Source organism: Muscardinus avellanarius (genome assembly GCF_963383645.1).
Source record: "Muscardinus avellanarius genome assembly, chromosome: 14".
Taxonomy (NCBI): Eukaryota; Metazoa; Chordata; class Mammalia; order Rodentia; family Gliridae; genus Muscardinus; species Muscardinus avellanarius.
Window position 1 is genome coordinate 84,284,575 of NC_137800.1, and position 24,340 is coordinate 84,308,914.

General features: G+C 42.7%; 1 protein-coding gene across 1 annotated transcript in view; it reads left to right on the forward strand.

Annotated features, from left to right (window-relative positions):
- The window catches only part of GMDS (GDP-mannose 4,6-dehydratase), a gene marked incomplete at its 3' end in the record, with an annotated part of 610,459 nt that overhangs the window by 273,868 nt on the left and 312,251 nt on the right, over window positions 1-24,340 (forward strand). Inside the window, exon 7 of the mRNA XM_080710891.1 lies at window positions 13,510-13,637. Within this exon, the coding sequence (XP_080567017.1) occupies window positions 13,510-13,637 (128 nt within the window). The remainder of the gene's footprint in view (window positions 1-13,509; window positions 13,638-24,340) is intronic.

A 24,340-nucleotide genomic window follows, 5' to 3' on the forward strand; every position in this document is an offset into this window, starting at 1 on the left:
TGTAGCAAAACTCCTCAGAGAAGCATCTGTGTAGCTGAGCATGGTGGTGCATGCCTGTAATTACAATACTTAGAAGGCTGAGACAGAAGGATCGAAGGTTCCAAGCCAGCCTCAGCAACTTAGCAAAGCTCTCAGCAACCTAGTGAGACCCTGTTTCAAAATAAAAATAAGAGCTGGGCGTGGTGGCACACACTTGTAATCCCAGTACTTGGGAGGATGAGACAGGAGGATCTGGGTTCATGGACAGCCTCAGCTACTTAGTGAGGTCCTCCACAACTTAGTGAGACCCTGTTTCAAAAATAAAGAATAAAAAATTGGGCTAGGGGTGTAGCTTGGGGTATAGAATGCTTCTAGGTTTAATCCCCATGGCCACAAAAACTAAAAAAATAAAAAGGGCCAGTGGTGTAGTTTGGAGGTAACATGCACCTTGAGTTCAATCCCCAGTGTCATAAAAACGAGAGAGAGAGAGAGAGAGAGAGAGAGAGAGAGAGAGATATGACTGTGTGTGTGTGTGTGTGTGTGTGTGTGTGTGTGTGAGAGAGAGAGAGAGAGAGAGAGAGAGAGAGAGAGAGAGAGAGAGAGAGAGGAGAGAGAGATCTCTCCATTCTCCTTGAACCTTCTTTCTGAGATTCTCATTCACCTTCCTTAGCAGCTCGCTAAGGGGTCAGAGTCCCCGGTCGTCGCCCTCATCCTACTATAGTTTTCCCACCTATCTTTGTCCCCTGGCCTGGCAGCCTTGGGTGAAGCCCTCCCAGACACAGGCTTTATGGGCCATCAGGGGCCCTCCATACTCTTATATCCCTTCGGCCTTGCTTCTTTCTCCTTTGGTGTCTTTGCCGCTGTCTCCGCTGTCTGGCCTCTCAGTGGCGCAGTGTCGGTGGGTCAGCTTCATGGACCATTTCTGTCTTTCTGCTCGCCCTCCTCTCTTGGTGGTCTCTGCTAGTCTCCAGACTTGAAATACCATCCACACCGGCATGGTTTCCATCTGTGTGCTCTCAGCCTCCCCCCTGCTGGCCAGGCTGGGCTCAGGGGTCACCCCGACTTCAGCTGCAGCCCCCTCCCTGCCCGTCCTGTCCTGATTTCCCTTAGTTCTCTGGTAGCGTGGTTAGGGTGCCAGATGAACGGGAATGCGTTAGATGGCACAGCGTGTCCGCGCACGAGGTGGGCCTTTCTATGTCCATTTGTGTCGCTTCTGTGGCATGTTGTCTCTCGGGGTGATGTTGTTGGCCCAGGGCAGTGATTTTTACCCAGGGCAGTTTTGTGTCCCCAGAGGAAAGTTGGCCATATCTCTAGGTGTTCTTGGTTGTCATAATTGGGGGGGGGGTGCTGCTGGCATCTAGTGGGTAAAAGCTAGGGGTGCACGGGGAGCCCCAACCAAAAAAAAATTACCCACCCTAAGTATCAATAGTGCTAAAGTTGGGAAACCCTGAAACACACTTTTCAAACAATTTATGAAGCAATTTACGAATGAGGATGATCCGTCCGTGGAGAATGCCCTGAACCGTGGATGCAAATGACAAAGCCGTCTGATTGTCTTTCTTTTTAAGCACATATTTATAAATAGTTGCCAAAAGGTGGTAGCTAGCCCCAACAAATGTGCATTGTGAATTGTCCTCTTTCAAGCCTGGGATTCCTTTAAACATGCCCGCTGGATTTGAGTACCTGCAGTTAAATAGTGTTGCTCTTGGCAGGGCTTGGCGAGCAAATGAGGTAGGATCTCTCTGATCTCAGTAGTCTGCTCAGTCAGCCATGACCTTCTCAGTGTCTCTTCTTTCTACACCCTGTCTGCGCTGAGCCACGGCCCAGGCAGTTCTCAGTGGGGTGGCCAGAGATTACCACAGGGGAAAAATGCGGGCCCCATGGCGGAGGTTCATGTGGGGTTCAGGATAAACTGGAACGATTTCTTCTTTGCAATGACTATCATCCAAACTGTCTTTGTACTTTATCTCACTCCAAAAAAGGTCTTTAAATCAAAAGCATTTGGATGAAGTACAGGGCAACGGGATAGAATTTTTATTAGAGAAATTGTGGGCTACTTCAAGTGCTGTTTGGCTGCTGATGGCTCAGCTTTACACACACACACACGTGTGTGTGTGTGTGTGTGTGTGTGTGTGTGTGTATAAATGTGCATACACAGTCCTGTGTCTGTGTGATCCATAAAAGTTGCCACACACTGTGAGCTATATTACTTCTTAGGGTTAGATAGGATAATTTTAGGACCATGGGAAAGACAGATTTGAAACAGAAGTCGTTTTGTTTAAAGCGATAAGCAACATAACCGTGGCTGGTTTCTTTCTCTGCTTCCACTGTGTCAGCATTGAATACCCAGCATTGCATTTTGTCTTAAAAAAATAATCCCTTAAGGAAGTAGTACATTGTGAAAAGGTAATTTAGCAGCTGATCAAATTTTTTTACTCCAGAAAGTTTGCTGCTATTCATATCTTAAAGGTAATTTCATAGTTTCTGGATTCATGCTAACAATTTATGGCTAATGTTTAAAAACTTGTGTTAGTTCTTTTCCTTCAGCTATTGTGTGAGAAGATATTTAAACACTGGGCTAGTATATGGGTGGGCCTGACAGCATTGTAAGAGGAAATTTGAATTACTAAGGACTCTGTGTGTATATGCATGTGTGTGTGCCCATACACACATACGCACAGATCAGTGTCAGGATTAGACAAAAGAACAAAGCCAGGAAATTAGGAATTTGGCTGTGACTCTGTGTCTAAGACACCCCCTGGTGCTAAGTGCTGGCTGGGCCTCACAGCCGTCTAGGTCATCCGTCTTCACAGGAAGTGAGGCCCATGCAAAGGAGAGAACCACAAAGTCGAGATGATCTTCAGGCTCAGAACCTCATAAGGAAAAAAGTGTTGTTCATCTGGAATGTCAAAAAAAAAGTTGTAAATAATTGCATTTGAGTTAGAGAAAGGATGTGAGCAAAAACAGGCAAATTTTAGGTTTAAACATACATTTTCTTTATATAGTCTCACTCTACAAACATAATTATCATAAAATAAAACATAAATTTTTTCTGAACTTCTAAAGTGAAGATAAATATAACATGTCAGGTGTCACAATAATTGGTATTACCTTAGCTTGCATGGGGCAAATGCAGTTTATTTCTTTAGGTCTGTCTTCGTCCTGATGATTTCCCTTCTCTGACAGGTGGGGAGCACTTAAAACACCAGTGTGGTGTCTAATCCCCTTCACTCAGTGTGGCGTGGCAGCACTCGCCGGCTTCTAGGGAGTGCCTAGCCTCTGTAATGAGGATTTGGCAATAAGGTGGAGGTGCAGAGCCTTGTTGTCCTGGGGATTCTGGAAGGGTGTGAGATCCCAGGTCTTCTTAGTATCTCCTGATTCTCACGAGAAAGAAAAAAACAAAAAACCACAGACTCTCTCGGGAGAAAAGCATCACTCTATCATAAAGTTCCTCTGGTCTCCAGCAGTTTAAGATGACTAAACATAAGCTCTCACCGAAGGCACAAGGAAGTAGACCACCATCAGTCAAAGTCAGCGGAGATAACAAATAAGAAATTAGTCTGCCAAGAACTTCAAGTGTTAGAATTGTCAAATTCACAATATAAAATTACTAAAACATACTGATTTAAATAAAAATCTAAACCACAAAAATAAGTGAGGGGGTAACAAAATATAACAAAATATAACAATACGTAGGAAGATCTATTATGGCTGAGGCCTTGTATTCAATTCCTACTATGACAAAAAATAAAAGCAGATATATTTATATGTTGTCATATATTTGACTCTTGGTCCATGTTCAGAGTGGTCGGTAAGCCCCAGAAAGTTATGTTCACAGCTAATTCTGGAACACGCGCATGCAACCTTCTGTGATAGAGGGGTATTTGGAGGAATAATTAAGGATCTTCAGAGGCAGAGATTCTCATGGACTATCAGGTGAGCCCTAAATCTCAGGAAAAGTATCCTGTTAGAAAACAGAGGAGCCGCGGATGTACAGAGGAGCAGGTGATGTGGCTATGGTGGTGGAGACGGGAGCGATGGGCCACATGCCAAGGAATGCCAGGGGCTATCAAGTCCTGAAAGAGGCAGAGAGAGTTTCTCTAAAGCGTGGCCCTGTGGGACTTTCAGCCTTCAGAGCTGTGAGACAATAGGTTTCTGTCGTTTTAAATCACCTCACTTGTGGGTCTTGGTTATAGCAGCCATAGGAAATTTATAAGGTCCTTAAAGGTTGCCTTTTATCTAAAAGAAGGCATAAACTTTAAAAAGGAAGTTCAGGGTCTGCCCTAACATGCCAGTGCCAGTCTTTCTGAGTGTTGCCATCCCTCTGTTTTTCTTCAAGATGGCATCTGTGTCCGTGAGACACAGGTGTGGCTTATCTGACTTGTGTTTACAAAGGGACAACTGGTGGACCATGTGGGACCCTCTAATGTCTCCTCTTCTCAGCTGCAGAGCTGCTGGGTCCAGCTGCTTTTTTTATAGGTTTGATGGGCAAACTGGCCTGGTCTTCCTGGAGGTGGATGTTGGTAAAATTCCCAGGCTGTTCTTTTCCAAGGCTCCTGGGGTGAGTCAGATTCACTCCACCTGGGGTGGTCTTTCCTCTGCACCTCGACTACAGAGCATCCCCTCCCCACCTTCGGCCTACCTCAGGGTCCCAGGGCAGACCTGTGGTACTCTGGTCCCTGCTCAAGTTCTAGGGTAGGGTCCCCTGCCCTGCCCGATGTCTGTCAAGCAAGAATTAGTTGCTCCTATCAGGGGCTCCTCAGTCAACTTAATTCACTATCTTATCTCATATGCTTTGGGCCAAAGAGGACAGGCAGGAAGACCAAAGCCTTACTTCTACCTTTATTTATATTCTACTCTGCTAGTCTAGGTAAAGATGGACTGGAACCTCCTCCCAAGGACCACAGGCAACATGCCTGTCCATCTTAACCCACAGGGCATAAACTGAGGGAGGAACTCCAGGACTTTGACATGCTAAAATTAGTTAAAAATAAATAATTTTATTTATTTATTTATTAACTTGCAGTACCAGGATGAAAGCCAGGGGCACTCTACCTCTGAGCTGAACCCCCAGCCCTATTTTTTCTTATTTATTTTCAAACAGGGTCTCACTGAGTTTCAAAGGGCCTCACTAAGTAGTAGCTGAGGCTCTCTGACAACCAAGATCCTCCTGTCTCAGCCTCCCAAATGCTGGGATCACAAGTATGCACCATCATACCCAGCTCGTTAAAAATTTATTTTTAATAAACTCAACATTGTTTTTTGAATTCCAATGTAGCTCTTCTAATCTTTCCCCAACTTTAGGGTTACAGTGGAGAAGATCATATAAATAAAAACAAAAGAGAGGGGAAATAAAGGACATGCTCGTTTAAATATTTAAAAATATTTATCACAAAAAAGGTACCCAAGCCGGGCGTGGTGGCGCACGCTTGTAATCCCCGCCCTTGGGAGGCAGAGACAGGAGGATCGCGCAGGTTCGAAGCCAGTCTCACTGTCTTAGGAGGAGACCCTGTTTCTAAATTTAAAAAAATAATAAAAAATAGGTCTGGGAGTGTAGCCCAGAAGTAGAAGGGTTTCCAGGAACCCCAGTATCACACATACACAAAAAAATGGTACCCAAGATGGCAATCATGTAGAACTAATGGAAGTACTTTACATCATCAGTGTGCGGCAGGCTTTGGGATGTGTGGTACTCGTCTTACTCTCAGGACAGATTATGATTCTGTCTTGCAGACAAGACACCTGGGAGCCTAAGACACCTGCTTAAAATCATAGCGCTGATAAAAGTAGCAGAATTACAGGAGTAAATAACAGTGTGATGCCTTCATTTCTAGCCTCCCACCTTGAGGATCTTTATGTTTCAGCTGATTATTAGGGCTGAATCCTGTGTACAGTTTCAAAGATATCCTTGTATTCTGTGTGTGCACGTGTGTGTGTGTGTGTGTGTGTGTGTGTGTGTGTGCATTATGCTGGGAATTAAATGCAGGATTACTTTACTTCTGAGTGCTCACCTCTAGCTCTTGGGACTGTTTGATTTTGAAACAGGGTCTCACTAGGTTGCTGAGAGTTTCACTAAGCTCCTGAGGCTTGACTCGAATCTGTCTGGGATGACAGGTGTGCGCCCTCACGCCCAGCTGGTGTCCTTCCATTTCTCATCCCAGCCCGACTCCACAGGGGCCACCTTAGCCTGTGTCCTGGAGGCCCCTCCGCCCCATATTTCCCTGTAGTTCTTGAAGGCTCACCTCTGGATTTAAAGAAATGGTAATAATGATATTTAATCCGGTATATATTCATGTTTTTAATGTGGCTTTCTCCCCCTTTGGTCCACTGTATTGAATATAAGTTCTGTTCTCTTCTTTCTATCAGATCTGGCAAAACTCATGATCTCAATCTTAAAACTAATGTTTAGACTAAAAGCCTCATTGAACTGATCTCTTTCTTCTGCGTTTACATTTATGCGGTCCTCTTTTTTCTCTAGGTTAATGAGTTTATATTGAAGACTAACCTGAAACGATTCGAGAGTGTTTATTAGTGCTTCCTGTGTGTAAGTCCACACGTCTGCTTTGGGCCACAGGGCCGTTTATTTAGATCTAGTCTCCATCTCAGACTTTCAAAACCAGACTTATGAGACATAGCCATAAACGAAGTCAGAAATCTGAACTTTTCATTGAGGCTTAATTGTAGATACCATTACCATTTTAATGGAAACATGATAATAATGGTTAACATTTATGGAGTACTTACTAATCGTATTACCTAGGTTTTCTCATTTTTAACATCAAAGCCGCCCGTTACTAGCCTTATTCTACAAACAGGGACTTGATGACATTCCTTGCATTTCTATAGTGATTTATGTTCTACGATGTGTTTCACCTACATTAGTGCGCCTGTGGTTTGGCATGGACAGTATTGATAGGCGGGTAGTTTATAGAGGGGACTGTGACTTCAGAGCTGTGAAGTGGTTTGTGTAAGATAACACAAACCATTAACTAACAGAGCTGGCCCGTGTGCATTTCACTGAGATAACTTTTCTTAGCCCTCTTCCTAACTAGGGTCTTCTAGTTTGAGCCTCTTAAAAAATCAAGTATGTATTTAAAGTAAGTATGAGGGCTCCACTACCTGCATATGTTATAATTCACAACCACCAGAGCCATCTAATGAGAAGAGAGAGACCTCGAGTTCTGCTCTGTGGCTTACAAGAAGCAGCGTGGAGTTAGACAGCGATGGGGCAGGCTAGGAATGGTGGATGCCGATCCTTCCCGTGGCCAGGCTCCCTGGACCTCTGCCTTCATCTGCACACTTGGAAGGTTGGGGAAAGTGACCAAGGAGGTCTTAGCCTTTGTGTTCTGTGATTTTTTGTGTACTTCTTTCTTTAAGATATCAATCTTGTGTGATGAGGAGAAAATATGAGGAGAATGGATGTTTTAAGCATTGAGCCTCTACTACGAGTTAGTAAAATATATAGTTGCAAAACTAATGACAGTAAGCAAACAATTCCATTTGCCTAAGGTCAGAATGAATAAAGTATATTGGAACAAATTTTACAAAAGAACTAAAAAAAGTTCCTCTGGAAACTACTAAACAGGGTTGAGAGATATTTACAAAGACAAAAGATAAAAAGATACAGAGGTAGCCAGGGGTGGTGGCACACACTTGTAATCCCTGCACTTGGGAGGCGGAGACAGGAGGATCGTGCAGGTTCAAAGCAAAGAGACCCTATTTCCAAAAAAAAAAAAAAAGTATAAAAATAGAGTGTACCCAAGATGTAGAAGGGTTTCCAGGAACCCCAGTACCACAAAAAAAAAAAAAAAGATACAGAGGTAAAAAGAAAGATACCCTGTGTTCATGGATAGGGACATATTAAATTGCTAGGACAGAAATAGTGATCTATAGACTCAATACTACCTCTATCAAAATCTTTGTTTTTATTTTTATTTATTTATTTATTTATTTATTTATTTATTATTTTTGGTGGTACTGGGGTTCCTGGAAGCCCTTCTACCTCCAGGATACACTCCCAGACCTATTTTTATATTTTTTATTTGGTAACAGGATCTCTTAAGCCAGCGTGCGTGGCTGGCTTCGAACCTGCGGGATCCTCCTGTCTCCACCTCCCAAGCACAAGGATTACAAGCGTGCGCCACCACGCCCCGGCTATCAAAATCTTAATTGGCATTTTTGAAGAAATCAGCAAGCTAATTCTTCAATGTATGTGGAAATTCAAAGGGTGAGAATAGCCAAGATACTCTTTGAAAAAAGAAGTTGGGAAATTCATACTTCTTGATTTTAAAACTTACCACAAAGCTGCAGTAAATAAGCCTCTGGTATTAACATAAGGGCGGACAATGAAAAAGAACTGATAGCCAGACATAGACCCAGAGCAGGCTGGGGCAGGGGTGGGAGTGGACACCTGAGATACCAGAGATTGGGAGGTTGAGGCCAGAGGATCACAAGTTCAAGTCCAGCCTGGGAAACTTAGTGAGACCCTGTCTGAAAATAAAAAATAAAAGGGGGTGGGTTGTAGTTTATTGGTAGAGCACCCTTGGATGCAATCTCCAGTATGGAAGGGAAAGAGAGAGGGAGGGAGGCAGAGAGGAAGGAAGGAAGGAAAGAAGGAAGGGAGGAAGGAAGGAATGGGAAGGAAGAAAGAAGAAAGGAAGGAAGGAAGGAAGGAAGGAAGGAAGGAAGGAAGGAAGGAAGGGGAAGGAAGGAAGGAAGGAAGGAAGGAAGGGGAAGGAGGAAGGAAGAAAGGAGGGAGGGAGGGAAGGAAGGAAGGAAGGAAAGCAGGCAGGCAGGCTGGCCTTGCATTTATGATTGATTTTCAACAAAAATGCCAAAAGAAATAGTACCAGGACAGTGGATGTCTACATGTTAGTGAATATAGTTGGACTCTCTTTGCACTGTGTACAAATTACAAAAAAAAATGGATGAAAGATCCGTATTTTAAAACAAAACTTATAGCCGGGCGCGGTGGAACACACTTGGAATCCCAGCATTCGGGAGGCTGAGACCGGAGGATGCTGGTTCACCGACAGCCTCAGCTACTCAGTGAGGCCCTCTGCAACTCAGTGAGACCCTGTTTCAAAATAAATAATAAAAAATAGGGCAGGGGGTGTAGTTCGGAGGTCAAATGCCCCTGGGTTCCATCCCTAAACCCACAAAAAAGAAAAAAGAAAAAAAGAAATCTATAAAGCTTATAAAGAAAAATACAGGAGTAAGTCTCCATGACCTTAGGTGAGACAGTTTTGGACATGACACTGAGACCACCTGAAACAAATCTAAAACAGAGCAAATTGGATTTTATCAAAATTTAAAAACTTTTGTGCTTCAAATGATGCTGTTGAGAAAGTGAAAGCACAACCTTCTGAATGAAAGGAAATGTTTACAAATTGTGTTTGATAAGAGACTTGGATCCAGAGTATATAAAGAATGAGTGTGTGTGTGTGTGTGTGTGTGTGTGTGTGTGTGTGTGTGTGTGAGAGAGAGAGAGAGAGAGAGAGAGACAGACAGACAGACAGACAGACAGACAGACACTGAGAGAGACAGAGACAGCAAGAGCTGTGTGTTACAACTCCCAGGGGCACTCTACCTCAGAAATACACCCTCAGACTTTTTTTTTTGTTTTTTTTTCTTATTTTGAAACAAGGTCTCATCAAGTCACTCTTGCTGGCCTTGAATTTGCAATCCTCCTGTCTCAGCCCTCCAACTACTAAGATTACAGGTGTCTACTGCCATGTCTGCCTGAGGACTCTTAAGATTGCGGAGTGGGCAAAGGACATGAGTAAAACATTTCTTCCAAAGGAAACAGATCTTCCATAATCACATGAAAAGACTGATGCCTGACATCATTGATTATCAAAAACAATGTGAATCAAAACCACCACGTGATGACATCATGCACCCACTGGGATGTCTGTCCTCAAAGAGACCATAGTGAAGTGGTGTAGCCAGCGAAGGAAGAGAGTCTGCTGGGCTGTAATTGAGTAACTATAGTAACCATGTGACCCCGCCATTCCCTACTTAGGGAACCCAAACAAAACTAAGCCACATGTCCCACAAACACTTGGACGTGATTGTTCACAGCAGCGTTATTCGGAATAACCCAAAGATGAGAATGTCTCTGATGTCTCTGCTGACAAGTGCATAAATAAAATGGGGCATTTTCATACAAAACAATGATGTACTTATTTGAGCCAAGACACGGGTAGACCTTGAAAATGTAATACTAAATGAAGGAAGCCTGTCACGGGAGACCAGATACTATAGGGTTCCGTTTATGAAGTGTCCGCAGTAGGCAAATCTGTAAGATAAATGCTTCAGCCTGGGCAACTTGGCCATTTTCCCCTCTTTGCTGCCTGACACCAGAGCCTCCCTCTTCAGTGCTTATGCTCAGTAGGTGCTCAGGTAAAATTGAGTGAAAGAATAAATACATTACACAGGACCAGGTTTTTGCATTGGACACCTTAACATTATTCTGCTGGAGTCTAGGAAAATCTTAACTGTTTGTTGGGGACTTTGTCTGATAATATGGCATTGCTAGTTTACCTGGTTTACATTGGAATGATTGTTTAGTCCTGGTGTTGAAGTAAAGATAGATATTTAAAAAATTTATTTTAAAAGTTAAATTCAATTGTTGTAAGTTAGTAGAAAATTAAAAACTAAAAATGTGCTGATTAGTAATAAATTTAAAAGAATCATTTCTGGTAAATATTTCTTCATTTCCAAAGGCTCTTTCTTACAGGACCTCAGTTGTTGTTGTTGTTGTTGCTGTTGTTGTTGTTGTTGTTTTAATGGTACTGGCGTTCCTGGAAGCCCTTCTACCTCTGGGCTATACTCCCAGACCTATTTTACATATATTTTTTTATTTGGAATCAGGATCTCTTAAGCCAGTGAGGCTGGCTCCAAACCAGTGCAATCCTCCTGTCTCCACCTCCCAAGTGCGGGGATTACAAGCGTGCGCCACCACGCCCGGCAGGACCTCAGTTTCTTAATGTATCCTAGAAATTGCTAAGGGAAATTGCACATTTGGATTTTCATCTTATTCTCATTGTGTGTGTGTGTGTGTGTGTGTGTGTGTGTGTGCGCGCGCGCGTGCATTTTGTGTATGAGATGATAAGGTTTTGGGGAAACTGTCCCCGGGGACCCCTGTTAGGGTCCCAGACACAATTTCCCTCAAACCACAACAAAACCCCCAAAAAACAGAAAAACAGAAAAACAGAAAAAAGAAAAGAAAGCGCGGGTTCTTGTCCTGAGCTAAGGGTGAATACACATTAGCCCAGGCTCTTGCTGAAGATTTAAAGAAGTCTATTAAAAAGATAGAAATACAGAAGACAGTTAAAGCCCAAATAGCATGGGGGAATTGGAGCGAATTCACCAAAGGGACCACGTGGACCCGGCTCTTTTATACACATGACCTCCATCTTGTTCACGTAATTCTGACTTAGTTCTCTTATTTCCCTGCCAAGGTGGAGCCCAGGTGTCCTTTCTGCCTAGGTCTCTTCTAAGGTCAGGTCGACCCCCTCCTCCTATCCTAGCTAGATTATCTAATCATGTAGATCTGTCTTTCAACAGAGGAAGTCCTAGTTCTCCCCTCTCCTGTCAAGTTTCAGTAGCTGTTTGCTTCCTGACCGAAGCCAAGCCTTTCTCTCTCCAGGTCCGCCATGTTGACACACTTATTTCTGAAATATATCTATTAATAATCAGAGCTTTCTCAAATCTTCCTAAGCCATTCCCAACACTGGTACACATTTAATGATATGGCATTTGTATAAATGTATTTACCAAGCTGGTATAGTGAGTCTAGTATATGTTTGAACTTGTGCTAGACCACGTTCTTGCCAAAATTTAGAAAACCTATTTAGAAATATTCCCCTTATTCCTGTGCCAGTTTCTCCAGAAGCCAAATCCTTTCATCATATTTGTTTCTCTGCCTCATCTGCACAAGAACAAAGGTAAAGTTATTGATATGTGATAAGGGGTGATATTTATGTATCTGAACTATAGGAAGGTGCATTAACTCATATGTGGATTGTTACCTCGGGAACTGAACAGTGGTTTTCTCTGATAACCTGACCTAAATACAGGGACTCAGATAAAATTGTCTTCAAAGTGCCTGGGAATTTTGTCCTTTGCGATCTTTAGTTTTATCTTGTGGGATGGGGGGGGGGGGTACTGAGAACTGAACCCAGCAGCATTCTACCAATGAGCTGTGCCCTCAGCCCTTTTTATTTATCATTTTGAAACAGGGTCTTGCTAAGTTGCCGAGGCTGGCCACAAACCCGCAACCTTCCTATTTCAGCTTCCCAAATATTGAGGTTCCAGGAATGAGCCACTATGCCCAGCCTTTTGTGATCTTTTTAAAACAAGATAAGCCGGTTGTGGCGGCGCACACTTGTAATCTCAGCATTCAGGAGGCTGAGACTGGAGGATCGCGGTTCGCAGACAGCCTCAGCTACTTAGTGAGGCCCTCTGCAACTTAGTGAGACCCTGTTTCAAAATAAAGAATAAAAAAATAGGGCAGGGGGTGTAGCTCGGAGGTCAAATGCCCTTCCATCCCCCAACCCGCATTAAAAAAAAAGATAAAAATAAAAACGAGGTAAACTGGTAGACATTTATATTCAGCACTCCTTGGGAAGTCGAGGCAGCTGGATTGCTTGAGCCCAGAGTGGGGGCAAACTTGGGAAATAAAGTGAGAGCCCCCCAACTCTTAAGGAAAAGAATAAAAAATAAAGTAAAAATAGAGCATTTCATTAAAACCAGAGAACATTAAAACAACTTAAGTACTCTCTTCAATTTATGAGACTTTTCATTCAATCATTTCAAAATATTTATATAAAGCTTAGGAGCTCGTTTCTGTAGATAACACTTATATGAAGTTGGAGAATGGCACTGCACTAGGGATAGTATAGAGAAACTTTTGACTTGGAACTATGTCATATTTCATATTTGGATAGCTCTGCAGGTTTCTAAATAAGAGTGATCACCACTTATTTTGTTAAGAGAAAAGCAGCCCAGATAAATTTCTTCTTAGTTTCTTTTAACTAGTTATACCCTGTGAACGAAGTTACTGTCTCTCATCTTCCCATGGGCCCCAAAATAGCCTTATTAATAGGAATATATGATGTTTGTGTTCTTAAAAAAAAATCAGGGTGGTCTTAGATGTCTGTCTCCCACTCTGGCATTTCCCTTTATACAACCCTTTAGAATTTTCTGTTTAAAAACTGGCATTCCAATAGCTTTTCTTTGGCCCGCTGCCTGGGTTGAATTTTGAAGAAGCAAATTAGGAATGTTAAGACATCCCCCAAAGAAAAAAATGTTTGTTATGGAAGTAGAGCTGATGTGACACTTAGAATTAGAGCTTCTTAACTTGTCTAAATGACAGCTAATGATCTTTTTTTTTTTTTTCCCTTATATTATTTTAAGGGAGTAGGGGATGAAAGAAATACCCAGAGGCTGATGCCGGGTTCGGTTCACCAAACTGTTAAATGTCAAATGTACGCCACTGATAATACTTCTTTTGTGTCTTTTTAGGAGCTAATTTTGTTACTCGAAAAATTAGCCGGTCAGTAGCTAAGATTTACCTTGGACAACTGGAATGTTTCAGTCTGGGAAATCTGGATGCCAAACGAGACTGGGGCCACGCCAAGGACTATGTAGAGGTAGGAACTGACTCATTACATTCTTAAAAAGACCTGTATCAGTGGAGGTTTGAAACGCCAAGCCTGTAGTGAAAAATTGTGGTGACATACAAAATTTTGCTAATGCACGTGCATTTAAATCCACACTACTTTCAATCGAAGGCTTGTAATGAATGTTACTTGAATGAAAAAATCTCTCACAAATTTTCTTTTCGCTAATTAAAACAAAGGTGCTAGTAGGTGTTTTGGGTGATGGATGGTTAGACAAATGGGGGGGAAAAAATGGTCTAGTGTTGCCCTCGTTTACTTTCTAAAAGTTCTATCTCTGGCCTCTCGTTTCACATTCTGCCTGCCCAATACGCACAGCACCAACTGGAAAAGACCCTTTTTTATATAAAATGTGCATTCTCAGATCTTCAAGAAATAATCACCAGTTTCAATCTTGTAATCTAAAACCCTTATATTTACATTATTCTCTGAAATTCCTCTGGGAGTAATATTCTTAGGGAACTTTTGCTGCCTGACTGGGACACCATATTCTTGTTGCTTGTTGTATATCAATGAGGTGGGGGGGGTGTGAGAGAGAAAGAGAAAGAGAGAGAGGGAGGGAGGGAAGGAGAGAGGGAGGAAGAGAAAGACAGAGAGAGAGACAGAGAGACAGAGAGAGAGAGACAGAGAGAGAGAGAGAGAGACAGAGAGACAGAGAGAAAGAGAGAGACAGAGAGAGAGGAGAAGATGATAATGTACTATGGCTGGATGATGGGTATAGTTAAAGGGAAATTTAGGTATTTCACTCCTAGATTTCTATTCATGTTTGGACTTTAGTTACAAAGATATATATATTTTTTTTTAAACAAACAATTGGTTACATTTTCCTCTGCCTGGATTAGTATGCTTTAAAATGGCCATGTTGGTCTCTGTGGCTAGACTTGAAGGCACAAGATAGCAGTAGAGTCCTGTTCATCAGAGAGGTCTGTCCCCATTCACGGATCCCCTCTGCTCACACAGCTCTCTGTCCCAAAGGTTCTTCTTGGGCGAAACCAGATCTGGCTTCCTTGTGCACTTATATGACTCAGTAAGAAACTTGAACATTTTCAAAAGAAAGTAGATAAGTAGCTCACTTGTTAATACAGAGGATAGCTTGCTCTGTGTTTTTATTTTTGTTTAAACAACTAAAAATATGTAGGTGCTTGAGCTCCTGAGACCAATTATTTAAATTTTGGACAGAAAAACTCAGTTTTGACTTAAAATTTTGAACATTATGGCATTTTGATCTTTTTAAATGTGATCTTCTTTAGCTGGGCATGGTGGCGCACACTTATAATCCCAGCATTTGGAAGGCTGAGACAGGAGGATCTCTGTTCGCGGACAGCCTCAGATACTTAGGCCCTTTGCAACTCAGTGAGACCCTGTTATAAAATAAAGAATAGCTGGACGTGGTGGCTCACGCTTGTAATCCCCGCACTTGGGAGGCAGAGACAGGAGGATCGCGCAGGTTTGAAGCCAGCTGCGCGCGCTGGCTTAGGAGACCCTGTTTCCAAATAAAAATGTAAAAATAGGTCTGGGAGTGTAGCCTGGAGGTAGAAGGGCTTCCAGGAACCCCAGTACCACCAAATAAATAAATAAATAAATAAATAAATAAATAAATAAATAAATAAATAAATAAATAAATAAATAATAAAAATAGGTCTAGGGGGTGTATCTTAGAGGTAGAATGCCCTTGGGCTCCATCCCTAGTACTGCAAAAAACAAACAAACAAATAAATAACTGTGATCTTCCAATCTATAATTACAAAAGAACATTTTATTGCAGTATAGGTATAATTTAAGAACGTTACATCAGGAAAAATATAGGTCCTCACTTTTTAGAATTTATAAGAAGGTAAGAGAAGATACGGGTAGAAAAAGATAAAATGTTCTTGACTAACTCACATGGGCTTTCCTACTGAAAAACACAAGACCATGTTTTGTAAAAATAAGTACTGTGAGCCGGGCGTGGCGGCACACGCTTGTAATCCCAGCGTTCGGGAGGCTGAGGACTGAGGATTGTGGTTCGTGGACAGCCTCAGCTACTTAGCCTTCATAAATCAGTTTGACCCTGTTTAAAGAATAAAAAGACTAAGAAATAGGGCTGGGGGTGCAGCTCGGAGGTACAATACTCCTGGGTTCCATCCCCAGTACCGCAAAAAAAAAGTACTGTTTTCTCAATAATATTTTGATGTATCACCTTCTAGCAATATGCATATATTAGAGCTCTGTGGAAAGCTATATCCAAACTCTTCTCTTGATCTGGGAACCAAGTAGATTAACACTTTGGGGGGGGGGGAAGAAGTTTGATTTGTAGCTCAGAAATCCATTAAATTTTGAGAGTAAGGGACACACCATACCATGGTGTTGCTAGCGTTTGTTACTGGTTGTGTTTCTTTCCTTCTTTTTGCTTTCTTTGAGGTTCATTCCTTGAAGTGAAGATACATAAATTCTTGCAATTGGGAAGGAAAAATGGCATTTTTAAAATAGACCCAAAATCCAAAAAGAAAAGGAGCAATAAATACATCCACAGTGAAAAAGTCCTTTGTGGACCAGTGGCCCCACTGTCACCTCCATCCCTACAGGCAAGGCTGGCCCTCCTCGCTCTCTTGCGTAGCCCAAATCTCAGCCAAAAGGCCCACATTTACATTCATATAAAATAAAAGTCCTTTAGAAACATTTTGACTTAAATACTTTAAAAAGGTCCTTTGAGATGAAGTCATTTGTATGAATGCTTGACAAGATGGCATCAGTAGAGAATACCCAGAGGCCAAAATATCCCCTGGAAATTAAGGTGCTCAGGGATTTTAATAAAATTTTTAAATTGTTACTCTCCATAGACACACACACACACACACACACACACACACACACACACTTAAGATATTCTCTTTGGCATCCAAGACTTGATTTGTTCCACAGGGCAAGTGAGTTTTACATCAGAAGGCTCTCCTGGGGTTCTAATAGTAACATATGTTGGTGATATAAGAAGCATTTTATAATTCTCATTTATGTATTCTGAAGGAAGTGTAAATGTCTTGATTTCTAAAATGGTACTGTTTTTTTTTTTTAAACACATGTGCAGCCAGGCATGGTGGTGCACGCTTGTAATCCCAGTACTTGGGAGGCTGAGGCAGAGGAGCATAAGTTTACTACCAGCCTCAGCTACTTAGTGAGGCCCTCTGCAACTTAATGAGGCCCTGTTTCAAAATAAAAAATAGGGCTGGAGCTGGAGCTTGGAGGTAGAAGTCCCCTCAGTTCCATCCCCAGTACTGTAAATACATACATACATACATGCATCCATACACACATAAACATGTGCAAGCCAGGCATGCTGGCCCATGCCAGTTACCTAGTGAGACCCTGTTTCAAAATAAGAATAAAAAAGATCTGGAGGTGTAGCCCTCCAGGTAGAACACCTATGGGTTCAATCCCCAGCACCAAAAATTACACACACACACACACACACACACACACACACACACACACACACCCTAACCGGGTAATCAGCTTTAAAATGAACAAGTGTTTGCAAGTGCTGTTCAAGCAATTCCTAATAGCATCTCATTTACACACATTTTAATTATATAGTCCCTCTCATTTAACTCCAGACATGTCGCTAAATCTTTAGATGAAGTGATTTGTGTGTTTGTCCTAGTAGACCAATGTCCCTGCTGAGGTCAAAAAGCATCCGCTCATCCTGCTTTGAGACAGGATGTAGGGGTTCGTGGAATTTCCCCGCAGCCTTAGACAAGCTGTTTTATCTCAGTTTACCCATCTGTAAAAAAGGCGTAATAACAGCCCAGTAAAAAATCAGCATTAATGTGCTGAATGTATATGATCCGTGTCGCCTCTGTCTTGTAGACATTTGTGGCAACAACTTCAACAATGTCTTTTCCTGTGGCTGCTTGGGATTGGTTACCATCCATTTAGAGTGTTGCTTCACAGATCAAAATACTTTCAAAATTACTTAATTGGATAAATGTATTTCAACTTGAAACAAAGAAAGAATATAAAAACTGCACTAAATTAAACTGGCCGAATAAGTGAGAACATTTTATCATGAACACCCACATATGCATCACCCAGATTCTATAATTAATAGATATAAATACCGCTGCATTTTTGAAAAATATAAAATTACCCTTGGTAATTACTGCAGAGCTGACAGCGGTAAGTACTTAAATTTATGTAAATAAGAGTTATCAAGAATTACATTTCTTATGAGTTACAGATAGCTATTCAAACCTTAATTTATTGATTGGCTTGTTTATTTGTTTTGGCACGGGGGCTTGAACCCAGGGGCATTCTACCTCTGAGAGATACCCCTACCCCTATTTTATCTTTTATTTTGAAATAAGATGTCAGTTAAGTTGCTGAGGGTGGCCTTGAACCTGTCATTCTGCATCCCTATTTCCCAAGTACTGAGATTGCAGGTGTGTGCCATTGAGATTGCAGGTGTGTGCCATTAGATTGCAGGTGTGTGCCATTGAGATTAGAGGTGTGTGCCACTGTGCCCTGCTATTCAAACTTCTAAATTGCTGTTATGTTCTTTGCTATGTACCCCCCCCAGCCCTCCTCAACCAGTTTTCATGCACTCCTTCCTTTGTGTACACTGAAGCAACTCTTGGTGTTCATGATACCTCACTGGGCATGTCTATACCACAAGCAAACTGACTCCAGCGGTCAACCCTGTAGTTGGTGGTGGCAGAAAACAGCAAGGAAAAGAACCTGTGACTATTCGTTCAACATATGTTCTCTTGAGTTCCTATCATGGTCACAGTTTTAAGCAATGCAAACTACAGTCCTCTAAGCTTGGCCCAAAGCCAGATAAGATAGAAAAATGCCACATTGCATAAGACTAAGCAGCCGTCTTTGCAAGAGGACTGACTGCCCAAAACGTAGGATATGTGTAATACAACCAATTAATATCGACTGAGAGCTTCCCAAACTTATTTAACCTGGGAGCCCATTGGACGAAAAGTCTGAACATCCAGCAGTGATGTACAGCCCCGGGAAGCGTGGCCATGCCTGTGCATAGAATGTATGGTAGCAATGCAGTTAACAAGATTCCACTGTGATCCTATGTTGATAAAAGTATCTGGAACACAACTTGGGCCAAAAACACACTGAGAGATAAGCTAATTGGTAGGGGCTGGGCTGGAAGGAGCTTGATGTTTTATCACTCATAAGGAGCCCCCTTGCCTTTGGGAGACCCAGGTAATCAAGAGACCTGCGTCTGAACAAGTCTTTCCAGGACTTGGCCAAAGCCATGTATGTATTGAAGAAAGGTTTTCCTGACAGCAGCGGACCCCACAGAGGCCTCTGGAGAGTCCTACTGTCCAGAGGCAATCCCAGTGGCATTCAGATCATTAGGGGCGAGCTTTTAAAGTATAGCTGAATTTAGTATCATATTACTCTCCTAACTCCTCATTTATATCTGTGAAAGGAGCGAGTGGGACATTAGCCATAGGGTTCAGGCAGATGGAAAATTGAGTTTTTCTTCCTTTCTCTTCCTGCCATTCATGGTCCAGGAGGAAGAGAAATAGCTCAAAGATAAGGATCTGGCAGCAACAACTAGAAGAATCTCACTGGACTTGTAATTCCAGCTGTATCAGGCCTAGGCAGAGGGTGTGTGTAGGGAAAACGTGCAGTGTGGCCAGTTCCTCTAATGAGCGAACTCCAGCACAGTTACCAGGTCTCAGCTGCTGCAGAGACCTGGAAGCAATGAGGAGCCGCCGCAGGGGATGGAGGCTGTGGACCAAGCTGGGAGAACTGGCCGCTGGTTCCCAACCCTTTCGTCCCCATCTGTCAGTCTGCTGCTAATATTTTTCCTCCCAGGATATATGAATCTGAAAGGAAGAGATGTCATTTAAACTTTCTGAGATCTTATTTAAGGGAAGTTTGCTGGTTGCAGCATCACTGTCAACAAACTATATATGAAAGTGTGTGTGTGTGTGTGTGTGTGTGTGTGTGTGTGTGTGTGTGGGCACACACGTGTGTGTGCAGGAGAGTGGCATGTAAAATTAGCATCTTTGGTGTTTGGCTTATCTCCTGTGTTGATGGCATTCGAATCTGTATTTTAGTAAGGCTTCACTTGCCAGAACGAGAGGGCAAGGTTCTACTTAGAAAGTGGATACGGTAGCCTGGCGTGGTGGTGCACACTTGTAATCCCATTACTTGGGAGGCTGAGACAGAAGGATTGCGGTTCATGGCCAGCCTCGGCTACTTAGTCAGACTTTTTCCAACTCAGTGAGACCCTGTTTCCAAATAGAGAATAAAAAATAGGGCTGGGGGTGTAGCTCAGAAGTAGAATGCCCCTGAGTTTCATCCCCCGTACAGCAAAAAAAAAGAAGAAAAGAAAGTGGATGATCTCTCTCTCTCTCTCTCTCTCTCTCTCTCTCTCTCTCTCTCTCCTCTTTCTCTCTCTCTCTCTCTGAACAGCATCATTTCCAGCTTTAGTGTGTTACATGGACATCTGCACCGTGTTCCCAGGGACTTACCTAGAAAACCTGTCTCAATGGAATCTTCTTAGGAGCCAGGGAATAAGTCAATGGTAGGCTTTCTGCTCTCTCCAGGAATCTAATCCCATAGTCTTACTTCGGAGCCTAGGGTGGGTGCTCTGGAGTAGGAGGAAAACATGTCAACAATCTGCTTGCAGAATATGTTGCCATAGTCCTTGAGTTTTTAATTTTCAGTTTTTATATTGACTAGTGAGGTATGGACTGTTGTTTTCTGCTAGCCTGCTAAGGGCCTATTTAATGTAGTCTTTAAAAATTTCTCCAAGAAAAAAATGAAAATAACTAAATAAATAGGATCTAACTATACTTAGAAGAACATGATGGTTTTCTGTGTTTCTAATAATTTATAGATTTGTTATACAAAGGCAACTCAGGGGCCTAAATTAACAAAAGAAAAGGAAAGGACACCCTTATTTGGGTGGGTGGGGCATGAAACAGTTTTCTACAATTTGGAAATCTAAAATGTTTAGACTAAGTAACTATTCTGGTTCCCAGAGAAAATACTATGGACACCCAAGTGAAGGGAAAGACCTATTTCCCTGATCTGGCTATGGAAAATTACATGTAATAAATTCAACTTGCTATTTCCTCCTTTATCCATCATTCTCTGCTATCTAGGGTTGTGGGTTAAAAGTTGTACAGACCGCCAGCCTCCCTTCCTTCCTCCCCTTCTTCCTCCTTTCCTTTCTTCCTTTATTTTTTTTTTTCTTTCTTTCTTGTGCTGGGACTGGAACCCAGGGTTTCACCCATGCTAAGCAAACACTCTCCCACATTGCCCAGCCAAGTACAGCAAACCTTTAGATTTTCAGTGTTATTTAAAATAAGCCAAGGAAATACAGGAAGTCAGAGTTGTCTGTTGGAACCACCCAGGTCTAACCTGGTTGGGAATGAAGGTCCCAGAGTGGCTGCAGCCAGCCCCCATCTAAAACTGTAGGCCCCATGTAAACTGTTGTTTAATGAAAGGCACTCAGCCTACCTGTATTCCTCGGGTGTTGTTCGCTGAATCTTCATCCTTAGCTCATTTAGAAAGCTGAGGGCGAGTATGTTTTTAAATCATATTTTCAGTTTGACTTTAAACATATCAAATTGAGCGTATGATATTAGGTTTGAATGCCAGTGCCTGGTGTGCGTGTGTGTGCATGTGTGTGCGTGCGTGTGTATGTGTGTGTAGACAGAGAGAGAGGATGAAATGTACACAGAGTAGGTTTCATGTTCTATAGGCAGAGAGCCTGGGGACATGAGTTAGGAAACTCGGTGTAAACGCCACTTAGTTCTAATGGGTAGCTATTAACCGCTTGAAGTGGAAGTGTGCACTCCACCCTTCAGCCATGCCCACTGAGCAGTGTCATCCTGCTATTGTGGGTGACAGGTGCTCCAGAGGAAGTCCTGGGTCGAGTCCCAAGAAGGAGACTTTTGGAAAGCAGCGTAAAGAGGTCCTTTCCACTCTTGAATGATGGTGCACTCGCAATCCCTTGTACGCGAGATCCCTAAGCCTCGCCTTTCCCCTGTGTAAGAGTCCCTAACCTTCTTCTGGCCCCTATACGCAAGATCCCTCCGCGTCTCCTTACCCTTTATGTAAGATCCCTTAAGCTTCCTGCCTCTCCCTGTAGTGTAAGGTCCCTAAGCAGCAAAGGCTCTGGGCTCTGACTGTCTCCTGGGTCTCCCAGGTCTCCCACCCCAGGTCCTCCACCACTTCAGACCCACTGCCACTCACAGACAAGACTGTTTGATTTTTAACTATGTGACTATTCAGGTATTATAGAAGGAATTGCCTCATAAAGTCTGACAACACCTAAATTCAGCGATAATTTTGCTTTTAGAAGTATAGATCTTTACTATTCAATGCTTCTTTCTCTTTGACACTAATGTACTTTGGGAGAGACAAACCATATTTGCAGTTGAGATAGTCTTTCTCTTACATCATGTGCTCTGCATGTGAACATCATAAATTAATCTCTCTCTCTCACACACACACAAATACACACACACACACATCAAGCTATGAGTCAAAACCTCAGTTTTTAAATACATTCTTCCATGTTGTTTGGCTTTATTATACTTTTCAGGTCTTCATTGCAGGAAATGATTTATTAAAGTACATGTTTTGTTCTCACACAACCTGGCAGGAAGGCCTGAGGATTCTCCCCAGTGTCCTTCTGGACCACTGGAGTGCCCGTTAGGGACCAAGTTCCCGGGCTTGGTCTCAGGGGAACATTTAATACATGTGCATCGAAAGCCACAGAATGAAAGACTTTCCAAGTCAAATGATCCCTAAGGCAACAACACCACACACACACACACACACACACACACACACACACGCAGAGTTTGTTTTCTGGTCCTATTTTTTTCCATGCTAGTAAACACCTTTTCTTCTGTGTATTCGCTGGGAGATTTCTAGCAGTGATGTCACAAAGACCCCCCCTCTTCCTTTTTTCCTGGGTAAAGAAAAGAGTTTGATCCCTTCTGCCGTCGTTGGGTCATTTGCGTTTTTTCACTCATTATCTTCAGTAAAGCCAGGATCATTGGTAGCTCTGTCAAGCCCAGTTGGTCCTGAAATCACCCGGGTTAATGCTGCCCTGATCCTTCGTGTGTGCCCATGGTGAGAGCAGGTGACACAGGATGAAGATTGCAGGAAATTTAAGAAAAGATACTGTGCAGGAATCAGATGTTTGGTGCTGGGCTGGGGATGTAGCTCAATTGTAGAGCACTTGCCTGGCATGTGCAGGCCCTGGGTTCAATCCCCAGCACTGCCCCCCACAAAGTTTTGACATCTCTACTTACAGCGAACAACTTTAAGATAGGCTAATGATGTTGTTCTATGACCTCATAGTAGTTAGGAGAATATTCAAAAGTCATTGTCCTCTTTTTGACTCAAATTTCCGGAATTCCTAGCTTACTTGGATTCCTCTAGAAACTGTGGGCACGTCATGTACAGCATTTAAACATGCTTAATACGAATGGATTGGGGCCGCCATTAAGTGAATTCTTCCTAAAAGAAAAAGAACTGTACATCCACTGTGCCCAGTTAGTTCACAGGTGCAGTGTTACAGAAGTAGAATCATCTAAGGGGAAATTGAGAAATCCTTTGAGAAACTGGCTTTACATTGTTGGTTTAAGCCTCATAGGGAAATTATTAGTAAAGTTCTCAAAGAAAGAGATGGAATTACTCTTTACGATAGGGCCACCTAACTCCCTCTCGGGGATATGTAGATGCTTGGGATTGCTGGCGCTATTTTTTCTCATGATATGGAGAGAATGGCTGGGTTCCAATCACTGCTGTTCATCCCTTCCTGCAGAATCTGAGAGGAGCGAGACCCCTGGGGACAGTCAGTCCCGAGAACCATCGGACTGCTGGTATCTCCTGTCAGGACATCGGGGAAGCTCCTCGAAGGCAGGGCCTGGCTCTTATGGCTCTTTATTTTTATTTATTTATTTTTTTTGGTGGTACTGGGGTTCTTGGAAACCCTTCTACCACCAGGCTATACTCTCAGACCTATTTTATACTTTTTTTTTTTAAATTTGGAAACAGGGTCTCTTAAGCCAGCGAGGCTGGCTTCGAACCTGTGCCATCCTCCTGTCTTCGCCTCCCAAGCGCGGGGATTACAAGCGTGCGCCACCACGCCTGGTGCCCTCTTTATCTTTAATCACACTTCCCAACATGCCTGGTGCATAACAGATGTCCAACAAATACCCGGTCACTTCCAAACTTTAAAAAGTCCCGCCATTTCTCTGTAAAATTTGTAAAAATGGAATATGAGCATGTGACATTGGTTTATTCCTTTTACTATTAAAAGCTGTTTTCTTAGCACAAGACATCTCCCACTGAGTGTGATCTTTCCTCATTTAGATTGAGTTGGGATGGATTCACTTGATTCCAGCAAAATGCTGTGTGTGTGTGTGTGTGTGTGTGTGTGTGTGTGTGTGGTCTTGGGAATGGGACCCAGGAGCTTGTACCTCTGGGCTACACCCCCCCCAGCCTATTTTATATTTTATTTGGAAACAGGGTCTCACTAAGTAGCTGAGGCTGGCTTTGAACCCGTGCGATCCTCCTGTCTCAGCCTCCCTGGTATAGGGATTACAGTGTGTGCCACCATGCCCAGTTTGGGATTTTTGTCTTTAAGTATCTATAAAATGTAACTGAACTATTCCGTTTGGGGAGGCCAGGGATTGAAC